The sequence below is a fragment of the Sceloporus occidentalis genome, unplaced genomic scaffold (genome assembly GCF_023333645.1).
Source record: "Sceloporus occidentalis isolate IW3139 unplaced genomic scaffold, rSceOcc1.0.p SCAF_7, whole genome shotgun sequence".
In the NCBI taxonomy this organism is placed as follows: Eukaryota; Metazoa; Chordata; class Lepidosauria; order Squamata; family Phrynosomatidae; genus Sceloporus; species Sceloporus occidentalis.
In genome coordinates this window covers 74,750,660-74,768,211 of record NW_028316987.1, presented here as the reverse complement: position 1 = coordinate 74,768,211, position 17,552 = coordinate 74,750,660, and the positions used below count along the sequence as shown (strand labels likewise).

General features: G+C 43.3%; 1 protein-coding gene across 4 annotated transcripts in view; it reads left to right on the top strand.

The window, feature by feature from the left end:
- The first annotated feature begins 7,660 nt into the window (after nucleotides 1-7,660).
- Nucleotides 7,661-17,552, top strand: part of PIP4K2A (phosphatidylinositol-5-phosphate 4-kinase type 2 alpha) — a 116,750-nt gene continuing 106,858 nt past the window's right edge. For all 4 annotated transcript variants that reach the window (XR_016281957.1, XR_016281956.1, XR_016281955.1 and 1 more), the window contains exon 1: nucleotides 7,661-8,054. Coding sequence is in view for 1 of the 4 variants with exons in the window: in XM_089533354.1 (XP_089389480.1) it covers nucleotides 7,914-8,054 (141 nt within the window). In the remaining 3 variants the exon portion in view is untranslated. The remainder of the gene's footprint in view (nucleotides 8,055-17,552) is intronic.

Sequence of the window (17,552 nt, the reverse complement as noted above, 5' to 3'; positions counted from 1 at the left end):
CAGTTCTTTAGGAGTTTCTTTTTGCAGGAGTTCTTGAAATTTCTCTCCTAGCACTAGGGAAAAGCACTTTATCTCAGGTGGCATCTGCACTGGAGAAATAATCCAGTTTGACACCACTTGAGCTCTGATGCCGCAGCAAACTACCTTCCCTAGAATTCCACAGCATTGAGCCATGGCAGTTCAAGTGGTGTCAAACCAGATTATTTCTCCAGTGCGGATGCAGACTCAGAGTTTTTTTTTTAAGTTCAAGAGGTCTGAACCTCCATCATCAGCAGGTGTTTTGTAAAGCTGACAGGTATCAATTGCCCATTGAAAGCCGACCCACCCTCAAATACTGTGCACTACAACAGAAATTGTCCAAGCAATATGTTGTTGCTAAGGTAATCCATTGCTCCCCTCAGCAGCTATGAAGATAGCAGGTAAAAAAGAGAAATATGTCAGAAGAGTGGTTAGGGGAGAGTAGTGTCAAATAATATCCTGATCCCTACTAATTCAGAAGTCCCAGCATTTCAGTTCTGTGAGCCTTGACTCCACCATACATACCACTGAGTGCTACAGAGATAATGAAAGAAGAGGTGGTGTCAGCCTCAAGAAGACGAGGCATGGCTGGCTCAAGATATTTTCTGCCTAAAGCAAAGCAGCAAATATGTAGCCAAATTATTTTGACATGAGCCAAGTTCTTTGGATGCAGAAATCCCACAAGCATATCTCCCCATCTCTGGCAGTAAAAATAAAAAACAATTACATATCTAAACATTTGCTGCTCTTTCATGGTGCCTACAATCTTTTGCCTGAGGCAGATGCCTCAGTCGACCTAATGGTAGGACAGTTTCCTTTGCTTACTCCTGTGCATGAGCTCCACTTTTATTCAGTGTTTAACCTGGCTTTGCACCTTGGGCTTTAAATTCTATTAACATTTCAGTTGTCACAAAGCTTTTGAGATGTATTCTGACCTTGACACTTGTTCTTCCTTGAGAAGCTGAAGAGTGTGCACAGAGGCACAGGAACTACTGGTTTGTTTGTTTTTCTGCTCTGGGGCTTGTTCTGCTTTGTCCTCCTTTGCTTCTTTAACCACACATCAAGCATCTGATTCAGATTCCTCTCTCTTGTGTTTTGTGCTGGGGAAAACTCACTTGAATGTCATGTTTATCCAGTTGTATGTTTATTTGGAGACTTTAGAAAAACAAATTAATGGAAGGGGAAGTGGCTTTTTGATTGTCATCAGGGTTCGCTAGTCAGTGCTCTCCACAGCCAGCTGATGAGGGAGGTTTCTTGTTGTTGGGTGCCTTCAAGTCATTTTTTACTTATGGCGACCCAAAGGCAAAACTATCATGGGGTTTTCTTGGTAAATTTCTTCAGAGGGGGTTTGCCATTGCGATCCCTTGAGGCTAAGAGTGTGTGACTTGCCCAAGGTCACCCAGTGGGTTTCCATGGATGAGCCCAAATTCGAAACCTGGTCTCCAGAGTCCTAGTCCAACACTCAAATCACTGCACCACATTGCCTCACATGAGGCAAGTAGCCACTTGCTTTTCTCAAGGAGGCAGATAATCCCTGCTCTGTACAGCTATCTAAAGCTACTCAATCAATTCACCTTCAACAGGTGCTCCTGAGAAAAGTTGTATGTCTGGCCAAAAAGGGTCCCTATTGATCCACAAGAGAGCTAATGTGATGTGGTGGACTATGACCCTGGAGACCATGGTTGACATTGGACTATGACTCTGGAGTCATTGGACTATGACTCTGGAGACATTGGACTATGACTTTGAAGATCAGGATTCAAATCCTCACTCACCCATAGAAACCCACTGGTTGGGCAAATCACACTCTCTCAGCCTCAGAGGAAGGCAAAGACAAACCTCCTCCGATCAAATCTGGCCAAGAAAACCCTGTGATAGGTTTGCTTTAGGGTTGCATAAGGTGGAAACAATGTGAAGAAGGCACACAACAACAGCAACAGATCCACAAATGGGTTTACCATGTGAATGATGTATGTCTGCACACCGCCATAGAATGTACAAGCCTTCTTTCCAAGTGACTTGAATGACTTATTATCACATTACTTTGCTGGTATCCTTGAGCTATGATTCACCAGTGAGAATCACATATGTATTTTAAAGGTAGTGTGGGAAACAACACAGTGTACCGCAGAGGGAATACAGCTCCTGAAAAGTGGAAAATATGTATGCCAGATTCACAGATACAATAAAAATGTAAAATCCCTTACTGTGGAGAGTTGGCAACAAAAGGAAAGAAAGGGCTGTTGTCTAAAAGTCTTATCGACCAGTCCTCCTCCCTTGGGCTGGCAATGCAATTCTGTACATACACAGATGCCTTTAAGTTCCCTGTTATGACCCCATGAATTTGATACTCACCAATAAATCCTATCACATCCAATATGTACTACTGAATAAGTGCTTAGAGGTTTGGAACATAGTCAAATCTGGAGCAGAATGAATAGCCTGACCTGTATCTTCAGTAAACTACTGTGATTTCATGAGTGTCCTGGGCCTCAAGCTATTTCCCCCATCTCCTTCTCACCATCCTGAGACTGGAAGTGCACAGATATGACAATGGCCAGGGAAATACAACTCTGGAAACCAGGGTTCAATTCCTAACTTGGCCATGAAATCCACTGGGTGGCTGTGGGCATGCCACAGATTCTCAGCCTCAGGGCAAGGCAATGGCAAACCTCCTTTGAACAAATCTTGTAAAGAAAACACCTTGCCTTAGGGTAGCCCTAAGTCAGAAATGACTTGCAGGCACACAACAACAACAAAGGGAAATATAATGGTTCACAAATACTTGCTTTCTGCCCCTCTACCTATATCTGTCCATTACTTCTCTTTCTCATGAGGTACTCTGAGTTGCAGAGAAGGCGTCACTTTACCTTCAGGTCCAGGCGTACAATGTCCAGCAGATAACCCTTTTGGTTTTTCCCCAACTTGACCTGGCTATAGTGTTTCTGGGTCTAATTTAAGTTCTTTGCACTCTCCTGATTTGTCTTGATGGTGCCTTTCTATTCTATTTCCCTACAGACCATTTCAAATGTAACATTAGTTGCCATACCACATAACACCTATATTGAAAGATCTGCATTGGCTGCCAATCCGCTTCTGGGCCCAATACAAGGTGTTGGTTGTTACCTATAAAGCCCTAAATGGCTTGGGCCCAGAGTACCTGGAGGACCGCCTCTCCCCATATAATCTGCCCCGCACCCTTAGGTCAGGTGGGAAAAAACTTTTGAGAGTTCCCAAGATGAGATATGTAGCGACTGCGCAAAGGGCTTTTTCTGCTATGGCCCCGCAGTCTTGGAACTCTCTCCCTGATGAGCTCCGCTCGGCCCCCTCCCTGGAGTCATTTAAGAAAAACCTCAAGACTCACCTATTTCGCCAAGCCTTTCCCCACATGTCCTGACTGTCATCTTCTCCTGTGTATTGCGTGTTGTATTATTAGATTGCTTTATTGATTTTAACTGGTTTTAATTATTAGGAATGAATGATGGATTTTTAATGATGTATTGTATTGTACGGTTTTAATATGGGGGATTTTTGCTGTTTTAATTTCTATTTGTAATTTGATTCGTACTGTATTATATTTTATTAGTATCTTGTAAACCGCCGTGATCGAAGGAATGGCGGTATATAAATAAAATCTCATTCATTCATTCATTCATACCGAAATGCCTGAGCTCCCCTTCCCTCTTGGTCACAACTTCCAACCAACCCAAGCAGGTAGTTCAACACACCTAAATGGCACACCTAATTTTCAAACAGAGAATTTTAGAAACATCTTCTACATTCTCTTGTAAACTAACTGAGAGCCTTTCTAAGTGAAGAGTAGGGTATAAATACAGTAAATAAATAAATAAACAAATAAACTGGAGTTCCAGAACAGATGGCTCTCTTGTGAGTATAAACAACAGTTTGTTAACAAGCCAGGATCACGAGAGCTTGGGGAAAGTTTTGTTTTGTTTTTGGACTACAAGTCTATGACTGCCCAAGTAAATCGGCATGTGTTGTTTTGTATTGTTTTATTTGCAGTAAAAAGTATAATTTCAAGCTCTGAAGCTCTGATTTTTATGCTGACTTGTTTAATTCAACCTGAGTTGAAACCAGCCTTTCTCAACCTTTTTCCCTTGGAGGGATCCTTCAAATAATTTTCAGGTCTCAGGAAACCCCTGCAGTTGAATACACACACACACACAAATCACAATCTCTTGCAGAACCTGTAGCCACCTCTCATGGAAACCTTGGTTTAAACCAACTAATCTCCTAGTTTGGCTGTAAAAAGAACTTCTTGTTGTTTAAACAAGAGAAGTAACAGCATCTCCTTCTCAAAACCATAATAGAGGGAGGGTAGGGGAATCTGTTGAGACCAAAGTTCACTGCTGCGCTTTCACATCATTCTAAATCATTGCAAAATTACCTGTAGAACACACTTTTATCATTGCCTTCAATAATGTAGTGCCATTTAGGTGTGTTGAACTACCTGCTTGGGTTGATTGGAAGTTGTAGACCAACACAACCTAAGGCTGCTTAATCCACTATTAACACTGTATCAATGTTTAAGAGATATGATGGCCATCTTTAAAATATCACTATCTGCAAAAATGTCATGTAGAATATGGAATGACCTGCTCCAAAGGACAGGACAAGAAAGGAGATTCCAATTAAACATTAGGAAGAACTACCTATTGGTAAAAGCTGCTTAACAATGCAATAGATAGCCCTGGAAGGTGGTGGATTCTTCCTTGTTGTAGATGTTTAATCAGAGGCCAGATAGCCACTTCTCGGGGTGCTTTAGTGGTGAACCTTACTGTCATGGGGTTGGAGCAGATGTCCCTTGGAGTTCCCTCCAATCCTATAATTCTATGAAAAGCAAAATGGATGACTGAGTGAGTGATGTAAGCTCTCCCCCATCACCAATAGACTGTCCCCTGACATCTCCCTCAGTTCAGGTCTAATATTGTAAAGGAACTGGAAGGAAAGCATCTGCAGGAAAGATGCACACATTTAACTGAAAGTAAATCCCACTGAGATCAATGGGACTTACTTCTCATAGTTGACGGATTGCACTTTTAAGTGTCACTCTCTGAAGTAAAATCTGAACCTGTGGATGGCTGTAGGATAAACATCACAGAATTGCTCCTTACATTGACTCGGCAGTTTCTTCAGCAGCAAAAATGTACTTCCTCTGCAGTTTGCAAACCCTGACAGCTGACCTATTACTGGCTTGCAGAGGAAGTGTTGGCAGCAACTTCAACTGCAAATGTAGAAAGGGATGGGTTGGGGGTGGGGGAAAACCACACAAGAAGTATGCACAGGCAAAATACCAGCAGCAGCAGCAGTAGCATCCAACATTGTACGTACTTTTATTTGCTGCAGATGTAAAACCCTTCTTAGTTTCAAAGAAATTAGAAGCATATAAATTCTTCTAGAGGAGAACATTCTTGAATTTTAACCCAAGGCTGCAGTCCTACTCTTGCTATACACAGTCAGTCTTACTTCTGAGTAAACCTACTTAGCACCACTCTCAAAGCTTCTGCTTAACTACGTAGACCTGGATCTCTCACATCTGAGTAGCTATCGAGGTCACCATAATGTGTGCTGGACTAAAGATAGCCATATATCATCTATATTCTCTGATTTATAAGGAGCTTAAGAAAAGGAAAATGTCCTATTTTTCCATAGATAGGTCACGCTTAAAGAAAAAAAAATTCTAACCATGCTTAGTTCAAAGGTTATGCCGTTGATTTCAATGGTGCATTCTGCCTAGTTAGGATATGCAGCTCTAGCATCTTTCTAATTAATAATCTCATTAACAACAAACAATAGTAACTACAGGGCATGGCCTGGAATGTATTCGGTGTGGGAGAAACATCTTTGATGAACTATATAAAGGCTCCTCAAGATGAAAAATGTTTTTCTGGCAGGAGCCCCAAAATGAGAAGATGATGTGTTGTTATCAAATGAGACACAAGCTGGGAGTGTGTAGTGATACTGGTGCAGAAAATCTAACAAAGCAGCAGTTCTTTGCATACACATCTTGTGTGTTTTAGGGAGAGTGGAGCATTTTTATGGGTCGCCAACAGTTACTTTTCTGGATTATAACCCCCCAAATTGCCCAACCAGTTTGGCCATTGGCTGGGGCAGTTTAGGGAGTTGTAGTCCATAACGAGAGGCAGCATGGTGTAGTGGTTTGAGTGTTGTACTAGGACTCTAGGGTTCAAATCCCTGCTTGGCTATGGGAGTCCACTGGGTGACTTTAGGCAAGTCACACACTCTCTTAGGAAACCGAGATTGGGGGTGATTTTTGAGCAGCTGCAGAGGGGAAAGTAAGTAAGACCTCTCCACAGGATGACCATCCATCCTCTTTTTCCAGGACACATCCTACATTTCAACCTTTCAAAATGTCCTCCGTTTTGAGCTGAACTAAGACACATGAATTCACATTCCAATGAGTGTTCACAGCATCTCTGTCACAGGAGTATGAACCAGTGTTGTTGTCATGTGCCTTCAAGTCTTTATGGCGACTCTGAGGCGACCCTGTCATGGGGTTTTCTTGGCACGTTTCTTCAGAGCGGGGTTTGCCATTGCCATCCTCTGAGGCTGAGAGAGTGTGACTCGCCCAAGGCCACCAAGTGCCATGACAGAGGATCACTCTAAGTCAGAAACGACTTGAAGGCACACCACAAGAACATATATGGCCAACACAGGCACCCCTGGATACAGGATAAAAGCCATGGAGGACAAGGCACCCTAGAATGTAGGACACTGAGGGGAAATGTAGGTACATTACCAAGTAACAGCTAAACAATACCCATAGAAATATAATGTTTTTTTAGTCATGCTCAAAATGGAAGACGTTTTGGAATCCCTCCTGGACAGGATGAAATGTAGGACACGTCCTGGAAAAGGAGGACGCCTGGTGGGCACTGCTTGGATCCTTACTGAGATACTAACAGTCGGGCAAAAGGAAGGGAATGTAGGAGAGCGAAACGACTTCATATCCACCTACTGCGCATGCTCAGAACTGCCGCGCATGCTCATAAACTCGGGCAGGATTCCCTCAGCTTTATGTCTCGCAGCTCCTCTCCTAAAGCGTCGGGCAAAGGAAGGGAATGCGGGAGCCAAGAGACCTCACATTCCCCTATTGCGCATGCTCCTAAACTCGGGCAGGATTCCCTTACCCTTCTGCCTCGCAGCTCCTCTCCTTAAGAGTCTGGCAAAGGAAAGGAATGCGGGAGAGAGAAAGACTTCAAATTCTGCTACTGCGCATGCTCAAAAACTCGGGCAAGATTCCTCATGCCTCGTAGCTCCAGTCCGAACTAAGTGTCTGGTAAAAGAAGGGAATTTGGGAAAGGGGAGACTTCAAAGGCCTCTACTGCGCATGCTCACAAACCCTGGCAGGATTTCCTTAGCCTTATGCCTCACAGCTCCTCTCCGTCAGGCAAAGGAAGGGAATGAGGGAGAGAGGGGAGACTTCAAAGGCTTGTACTGCGCATGCTCATTTAAGAGAGCGTCAGGATTCCCTCACCCTTCTGCCTCTCGGCGCGTTTGCCGGGTGGTGATGATGGCGGCGGCTGCCCCCGCAAAAGGCGAGGGGGCGTGGCTTGCAGAGGCCGAGAGGGAGGGAATGAGGGAGGCCATTTCAGAGAGCGGAGGAGGAGGAGGAGGAGGCGGCGGCGGCAGTGGCAGTGGCAGCGGCTGGGCCAGGATGCGCTTGGCATTGTCCTGCGGTGGAGGAGGCGGAGGAGGCGGGAGCAGCAGCAGCAGCAGCAGCAGCAGCTGCGGCACCAGAGCGCTCCTCCTGCCGCAGCCTCACTAGCCGCCCAGCCTCCTCCTCCTCCTCAGCCGAGGAAGGAAGGAAGGAAGGGGATCCTCCTGAGCCTCCTCTCCCTCAGAGGCTCACCATGGCGGCCCCGGGCAACATCGTCTCCGTCATGGCGAGCAAGACCAAGACCAAGAAGAAGCACTTCGTGGCCCAGAAAGTCAAGCTTTTCCGGGCCAGCGACCCGCTCCTCAGCGTCCTCATGTGGGGGGTGAACCACTCGGTAAGGCGCCCAGAGGGGAAGGCGGGCGGGCTACCCTTCGGGCTGCGTCCGCACTGCAGGGGTAATCCGGTTTCATAACGCGCTATCAAACGGGAATATCCGTGCTGTGCGGATGCAGCCTCAGCCCCTCCTGTCCCCGTGGGGTGTGTGAGAGGGGCTGTTCCCTCTTTTCCCACGGGGCTTTTGGCATGTTTCTTCAGAGGGGGTTTGCCATGGCCGTCCTCTGAGGCTGAGAGAGAGTGGCTTGCTTAAGGTCGCCCAGTGGGGCTGAGAGAGTGTCACTTGCTTAAGGTCACATGGCTGACCCAGGTCTCCAGAGGCGTAACCCAGTACTCAAACCCCTACACCACGCTTCCCTCGCCATGCCAGGCTGAGAGAGTGTGACTTGGGTCTCCATGGCCCAGCCAGGATTCGAACCCTGGTCTCTCAGTGTCATACTCCGATACTCAGCCCACCACATGGCCCTCCTTTGAGGCTCTGCAATCCTGTTACTAAGCCTTGAGTGAGTGGCTTGACGCTGCTTATCCAGATGATAGCTTTTTACAATAATTAATTTTAAGCGTGGATCGTTGTAATACGCGTGCATCTTTGGTGTAGTGGTTTGAGCGTCAGACTACGACTCTGGAGACCAAGGTTTGGATCCCCACTCGGCCGCGAAAACCCACTTGTTGACCTTGGATGCAAGTCACGCTCTCTCAGCTTCAGGGGATGGCCATGGCTAAGCCCCTCTGAAGAAACTTGGCAAGAAAACCCTGTGATAGGTTCGCCTTAGGGTTGCCATAAGTTCACAACAACTTGAAGGCACATAAGAACAAGCAATGTATTCTTTGTCATCTTAAACTAATGTGTGATTTGACTGATGTGTTTTTAACTGTTGTCGTGTATTTGTTAATTGATTGTTGTTGTCTCCCTCCAGGATCCATGGGCAGAGGTGGGTAGGAAATAATAATGATAATAATATTAATGCATCTGAGGAAGTAGACTGAAGTCTATGAAAGCTCACGCTACCAATTTCTTTCTTTCACTTAGTCTCTACAAGATCTCTCTACACACTGATTCTACAGACTAACACAGCTATATCTTTGAATATTAATAATAGTTACTTCTCCCTCATCTGCCCATGATGGGTCCTGGCCTAGTATCAAGGAGTTCAGACGTAACAGTGCCCCATCAAGGAAAGGTGCAGAGGCTGGTTAGTGATGCTGGAGAAGGAGGTTGTGGGCTTCTCGTTGTGGGTCTGGGATGGATGTGCCCTTGGACACATGAGTTTAGAGGCATGCTGCCCTTGGGGTCGTAATAGCAGAGGATGATCAATTTCTCTCTGTGTTCCCCCTTCTCACTGAGCGGTGTGTGTTTTACTGCAAGTGTGTTTTTCAGTGTATAATAATATAAAAATAACAGTATTTGGTGCTTGGTGTGCCAAACAACCTTGTGTTCTTGTTATGTGCCTTTAAGTTGTTTCCGGCTTATGGCTACCCTAAGGCGAACCGTAGGAAATGGTATATCCCTAAATGCCAGACAGAGAGGATATGTATCAGAGGATGGCCGTTTCCTTTGCACTCTGCTAGTGAGTACCTAGAAGCATCTGGCTGAAGGTATTCCACAATGCTGAATGTGATAGACCTTGGCCGTATTATATAGCAAGTCCTTGGCCTGTTACAGACAGGCCAAAATAAAGCTGCTTCGAGTCACTTTGGAGGTATGGTATTTCAATGATGCATGCGTCCTAAGAGTCCAAAAGCCACACCAAAGCCATGCGCCAGTTCTAAGGACTAGAGTGCAGATTTGGTGCGGCTTTTGGACTCTTAGGATGCATGCATCATTGAAATACCATATCTCCAAAGTGACTTGAAGCAGCTTTATTTTGGCCTGTCTGTAACAGGCCCTTATCTTTATATCATGATGCTTGTGCTTCAGTGAGAGACGATGATCCGAGCAACTACAACGAATGCCATTCTTAAGAGGGTATCTGGCGTACAGTTGACAGTGGGTAACACTAGATTAATGAAGGGAGCTGAGCATTTTATCCCAGAACTAATGGCTTTGCTGCTGTTCAGGTTGGATGCATTTTGCTGAGCAGTGGTTAAAAAAAAGAGAGAGGCTGCAGACAATCTAGGATGTCTTATGCATGCAGGACAACCCCATCTCTCCCCCAGCCCCCAAAATAATGTATGCTGGATACCTCAAAGGCAGAATATTTAATGTTGCCTGAGATAAATTATTGCTATGATAGGAAAACTGGGAGCGTGTTGCTGCCTTGGAATACTGCAGTGTCCTATCCTTCATTGGTAACAGCAGTTATTTTACCTGTGCAGTGTTAGATCTAATCAGACTGAGGAGAAAGGAAATATGAAAATAGTTTATTGGCTTTTGTAGCTATAGAAGTGGACATACTGTTACGGCTGTAGTTGTTGTGTACCTTCAAATTGTTTCCAACTTATGGAAACCCTAAGGTGACTCTATCACAGGGTTTTCTTGGCAAGATTTGTTCAGAGGGGATTTGCCTTTGCCTTCCTCTGAAGCTGAGAGAATGTGACTTGCCCAAGGTCATCCAGTGGGTTTCATGGCCAAGCAAGGATTTGAACTCTGGACTCCAGAGTCCATGTCCAGTGCTCAAGCCACTACACCACATGAGCTCTTTATGACTATAGACTATGATCAATGTTGTGAAGTTGATTCCAGCTTTCAGGATTGGGTTATTTGTTTGGCTTAAACCTTCTGAGTTGGAAAAGGAATGATTTATAAAGAAAACTGTAGTGTCTTGATTTGTTAAGCTGCAGTTTCAGCTGGTTAAAGAATCAATACTTCATTTATGCAAATACGTGTCCAGGCCAGATCTGTGAGGTTTGCATTTAAGGTGGTGTTAAGTTGTGTAAATACCCTAAGGTACCAGATCCCATCTGATCTTTGAAACTAAGTCGTGGTTAGTATCTGGATGGGCGACCATCGATGTACACAAGGTGCTGTAGGTTATATTTCAAAGGAAGGAACTGGAAACACTACCTCTGAGTACTGCTTGCCTAAGAGAACACTGTGAAATTCATGGGGTCGGTTTAAGTTGACAGACAACTTGAAGGCACATACATACACATGTACGCACAAATTTGGTTTGAAGCTGGGGAATGAGTTGAGGTACATCTGCAGCATATTCTGTGAACTTTTCCTACTTGTACTTTGTACAAGAATGCAAATAGTAAAGAAAAGTTGCAAATGCAGTCAGCCTAGGCAGAAATCTTGGGCTTTCTTGCTTCCATCAATTACTGCAGTCTGTTTTTTTTAAATACTGCATTTGTGCAACTGTGTTAGCTGCTTGCTAGCATCTTTCAGCAGAAGCTAAATATGGCCACTTTATGATGCTGAAATCATGATTGATTCATATTCACCTCCTGTCACATGCCTTGGTATGTTATTGTTGCACTAATCCATTGAATGAATATGTGAGAAGTATCCACTGCTATCCCAGCCCATAAACCTTGCATGAAAATGCTCATTTGTGCACAGTGTTAATAACTTATTTGGGGAATATGATAGGTTTTATGCAAGTTTATATAGCTTTGCAAACAGAGCAGAGTGATGCTGGACTGTATCTGTGGTAGAGTTTGTGGTTTGATGACTAATCGTCCTCGTCACCAAAAGTAATAGCCGTACAGTATTATCTGCTCCCAGAATTGTACGTTAGGAGGAAGTTGGCTAACCTAGCCATTTTTTGAAGTAGAATTAGTAATGTTCTGAAATGAGTTCTTCTTATTATTATTATTAACCTTTATTTATAAAGCACTGTAAATTTACACAGTGGTGCCATGGATTTGTGTGTGCGGACCACACTGTGTGACATCCAGGGGAGATAGCCTGGGAATAGAGGCACAAGAGGGGGACATGTGCGCCCTTGCTGGCTGTTTTGTCCCAGGTTTCCTCCCTGGGAGAAAGCCCAGGAATGGAGGAGCAGAGGTAGTGAATGTGCACTCTTCCTGCACCAGGTGACACCATAGTTAGTGATGCCACTGATTGGCTGTAGTATTAAAAGAAGGGAATAGGATATCACTCTGTAATCTGTTACCAGAAAGCTGTAATAAGAGCTTCTCATCAAAGGGATTCTGTTTTGTTTAGGTCTGACCTGAAGATAGTAAAACAGGATTGCATGTGGGTGTAATTTATGCAATACTTGGGCAACCTTGTAGGATTCATAGCACCCCACTCCCCTCCAAGATGCTTCAGCCACATATTCTTACTAATAATCTATGTTCATGATACTTTGAAGATTAATTAATATGATGTGTTAGATATGATGCAACCTAATTATTGTGGAAAGTGAGAGGTGGATTGTTGATTCTCTTTCCATTCATTTTAAACCTCTGATTGGTTGCATCTTCAAGAGATAAAAGTAATGTCCGGTGTTATCTCATCATACTTGATCATGTAAGCCAGACCTGCACAACTTGGCAGTAGATAGGGGTCAAATTTAAAGTAGGCTAAACTTCTTTGGGCTACAGATAGGTGACACAATTAAATGTTGGTACTGCAGCCACTCACTCACAAACCACAAGGTTGTGAGTTCAATCCCAGCCAGGGGCTCAGGGTCGACTCAGCCTAGCATCCTTCTGTAGGTTGCTAAAATGAGTATCCTGCTTGTTGGGGGCAATAAGCTTACATTGCAAACCACTTAGAGACTGCTTAGTGCGGTTTGAAGCGGTATGTAAATAAAGCTGCTATTGCTACTAATATTAATTAGTTAGAATTAATATTAATTAATAATATTAATTAGAATGAATTATTATTAATTCTATCCTTCCTCTCCTCTTCTCAGGAGAAAGCTGAGTGGTAGAGGGATCTTGTCTCTCCTTCTTTTCCTCTGCCCAGATCTCTCCTCTGGAGAAGGTTGAATGATGGAGGAGCCTTAGGAATGTACATTTGCCTCTTCCTTCTCCTCCTTCAGTGAACCTTCTCCTCGGGAGAAAGCTGAGCAGTGGAGGAATCTTGCAGGGTGAGTATCTGCCCATCCTCCTCCTCCTCCACCACCTGTCCTTCTCAAGAGAAAGCAGGGCAGCAGTGGAGCCTTGCAGGGCAAACGTAGGCCCTTTCTGCCTCCTCCCCCATCTGGCCTTCTTTTCGGGACAACGGCGGGCATTGGAGGAGCCTTCCAGGACAAACGTTTGCCTCTTCTCCATCTCCCCCTCCTCCCCCTCTCTTTAGGTGAGGGCTGAGTGGTGGAGGAGCCTTGAAGTTCTTTCACATCCTCATGGGGCACCCAAAATCCTTTGGTGGGCAACATGCGGCCCCCGGGCCATATGTTGTGCAGGCCTGATGTAAACAGATTTATTTTTTTCTTGATGACGGTAGTTTACACCACAAGTTGCTGATAACCTCTCACTGATGGTAGAAGAATTTAACATAACAAATGTAGTCATGCCGAGTTAAAGTTTTCATGGTGTAGAATATAATTTTATTCTATTGTAATTTTATTGCAGGCTTCCAACCAAGTTTGCTAGCTTTGTGTCTTGTGATGAAATAGCATCTGTCTGAATTTCTGTATACTGTATTCTCTGTTCTTTGGCGTAAATGGTGAAAAAACATATGAGACTGTTCTGAATGTGTCAAGTGTTTAACACAGAAACAAGCTGATTTAAAAACAGATCTTTAATGGGTTGAGTGGCTGTAAACAACCTTGCTAGACTGTGGCTGCAACGTTTGACTTAAAAATAGAATTTCATTATTAGAAAAAGAAAATATTAAACAGCTTGTTGAGTTAATAAATATTACTGACATTTAATGATTTTCCTTGAGAGCTAAAACCTCTTTTTAAATTCATTTTAATTGAATAGATTTTAGTACATACTAACTTTGAAGTGCTAAGTTGTATTGAAAAAGTGTCTAACTACAGAAATTACAGAAACTAAAATATAGCTTAACTACTGTTACTCCTGAGTAGATAGGTGTGAGATTGTGCTGTAAATGGTCAAGACTAACTGGATTTCCTGCCAGCCTGGTGTGAAATCTTCTTTAGATTTGCATTCAAATCCTTTTTATGAGGATTTATGTTCAAGGAAGACAGGGGGAACATCTAGAGAAGTTGTTCTGGGAAGATGTGCGTTATTTTGGTTTAGGATTATACCAGGTTTAATTAAGTATCTTTGCCTTGCTACTTGGAAATTCCAGTGAATTCCAGTAGCACATTCAATAGGCACTCATTTTTTGTTCTATGTTTTCACTATAAATTCTGTGAATTGATTTAAAGACAGTTTTCACATGCAACATGCTTAGGGGCATACTTCATTTCTCTGTTTGGAATTCTTCACCAGATTCAATGAGTAGGGCTGCTTTGCTCAATACAGCAGGCTTCATGGTGCCAACTTGTCAAGCCCACATATGCTGCAACTTATTTTAAATTCTTATAATTTTAAAATGAATGCTGGGGTTTGGGAGAGAGCTGGAGCACAGAGGAGTGCAATGGAGTAACCCATTAGCTGGTGGTAGATCATGCAACACACTAATGGATTGACACATATTTTGTACTGTTTGCTTCCAAAATGCTTTCTTTTCTCGTATATACAAATACAATACATGCTTCTGTGCAGTTTACCATGCAGAACAATTTTTCAAGGAAGCCTTGTCATCTTGCTCTTCACTCCTGAGTCCAGATTGCTTATGAACAACTTAAAAAGCAATGGCCCCCAGCACAGATATTAGACAAATTACTTGCTTCCCTCAGTTATGAGATCTGTCCACTTAATCCTATTTCCTGTTCTTCTCCTTACCCTTATATCCTATGAATGCTAGGTCTGCTCAGAAATATTTGGATATGGGTGAGAGCCTGAGTACTATAGTGATTTGTCTGTTGGACTAGGACTCTGGGAGACCATGGTTGAATCCCTGCTCCACCATGGAAACCCACTGGGTGACTTTGGGTTAGTCCCATTCTCTCAGCCTTCTCTGAATAAATCTTGTCAAAAAGACCTTATGATAGGTTCATCTTAGTCTCAACATAAGTTGGAAAAACATTGAAGGTGCATAAGAATTTGGGCAGGGATGTAATTGAAATATTTTTGAATGTTGATGCTCTCAAAAAATTCTAAAAGTTTGAGACAGGAATTCCCTTTGTCGAATTCATGATAATTTTTCTTCAACAAGGCCAGTTCTTCTGTGTCAGAATGGGAATTAGCTGGATCACCAGATATTGTTGACTTGCAAATCTCATCAGCCATAGTCAGTATAGCCAGTGGAACAAATGCTAGAAGCTGATGATGAAGAACATCTGGCAAATTGCATGATTCCCATCCCAATTCTATATGCCTACTGAAAATGTTATCTTAATAATAATAATAATAATAATAATAATAATAATAATAATAGGTTTTATTTATATACCGCCCAATCACTGGGAATCCGAGCGGTTTACAATAGAGGGGATAACAGACAGTTCCCTGCCCACAGGCTTACAATCTAAAAGACACGACACAAAAGGAGAAGGGAATGGTGAGGGGGGAGGGAATCAGGGCCAGCCTTCTCTCCCCCTCAGAGGCCGGACGATGACAGTTAGGGCGGGAGGAGCCTCTTTCCTCAGGCTAGCCCGATGGTACTGGGCCAGCCTTCTCTCCCCCTCAGAGGCCGGACGATGACAGTTAGGGAGGGAGGAGCCTCTTTCCTCAGGCTAGCCCGATGGTACTGGGCCAGCCTTCTCTCCCCCTCAGAGGCCGGACGATGACAGTTAGGGAGGGAGGAGCCTCTTTCTTCAGGCTAGCCCGATGGTACTGGGCAATGTTTGGGAACCACTGCTCTAAGAGCTTCACAGACTGCCAAAAAAAACACAAACCAATAGGTCAATTTCTGTTTAAGAGAAAACTGTTTAAGCACTGAAGGGCAGTTCTTCAAATATACTCAAAAGGCAAATGTCCTCCCTTCTAGGATAGGGAATTCAGAAGGAATTGGGAGAAGTCAAGAGCCCCCAAAACAGCACTGGGTTATACTTTGTCCATCCCGGCTTATATTATTAGGGTCCTGGTCCAACGTCAAATCTTCCTTGCATTCTACAGGTAGCATGGAAACTAGGTTCATTTTTATACACTATATGGTTACAGAATTGTTGGAATTCCTTAGTGTGTTGAGTGGACCTGGTTGTTACGAACGAATCAAGATTTAGAAGCAGATCTGTGTACTTGCATCATCCTATGGATTTACAGATGCTACCATAGTAACTACAGCAAATCACTGCTAATTAAAGCATTTAACGAAAACTATTAATCTTAAACTCATCCCATAATAGCTACTCAAAGATAAGAATGTTTAAATTTAAATACTGTAGTTTGACAACCTTTGGCTTCAGTTCTCATTCTGATAACAAATTACCCTCAAGTAAAATAAATAAAAATAAAAATCCTAAATCTAATTTCTAAATTGGGCATCACTTTTGTGGCTCTGCAGCAGACACCAAAATATATTCAGCAGCATTTTTTCTCTACAGTTCTTTGCTTTTTAGGTATTCCTTTTCCTTCACTACTCTGATATTGAATTAGAAGTATATCAATGCACATGACATTTAAAATCTTTAACATAACCAAACAGCCATGTTTACTTACCAAACAGCAACAGCTATCTAATAAAGTAAACCCCACCTCAATGAATTAGACAAAAAGCTAATTTTCATTTTAAAAGCGAGAAGATATCCAATTAGTCATACAATGGGCCAATGTGAATTGCTTTATTGTTTTGCCAACATGCTGTCTTTTAGCTCAACAGCTGTTGTGTATCTTCTAATTGATGTTTTATAGTGGAAATTACATATAATGGTTTAAGCCACCTCATATACATACTACATAGGCAAACCTAAACTTTGTTAAAGATAACTGATCACCTAATTAATATTCTTAACCAACTCATACTTCCTCTCTCAGAAATATCAACTAAACAGTGTTCATCTTCCCAATCAATGGCACCTTCAAACACTTTATTTTCCTTTTATACTACCTGAAATCATTTAAACCAAATATCAGATCTTTGGTATTATGTGTCCTCATTTCAGGCTTATATGTTCCCTCATCCTCTTGTGCATAGCTATCCCTTCCCTCTTTTCTTGGCTTGAGAAAAAGGACCATCTTGCTCAAAGCAAAGGGCGAATCACCATATATAAGGAGGAAGAAGTGCACTAGGGTTCAGCCAAGCTCACTGAAGTAATACCAGAGCTCTCTTTGGTAGATGTCTTACCCATTCTTTGACTAGCACTATGATTTCCCTTTCTACCAAAGAGCTGGGAAAGAGTCAATGCAACATGCCAGTTGTCTAAACACCTGTTTTGAATAATTCATGGAAATCAACTGTCATCTTTCGGCCTCTGAGGGAGAGAGTAGGCTGGCCCAGTACCATCAGGGGCTAGCCTGAAGAAAGAGGCTCCTCCCTCCCTAACTGTCATCTTTCGGCCTCTGAGGGAGAGAGTAGGCTGGCCCAGTACCATCAGGTTAGCCTGAAGAAAGAGGCTCCTCCCTCCCCAACTGTCATCTTTCGGCCTCT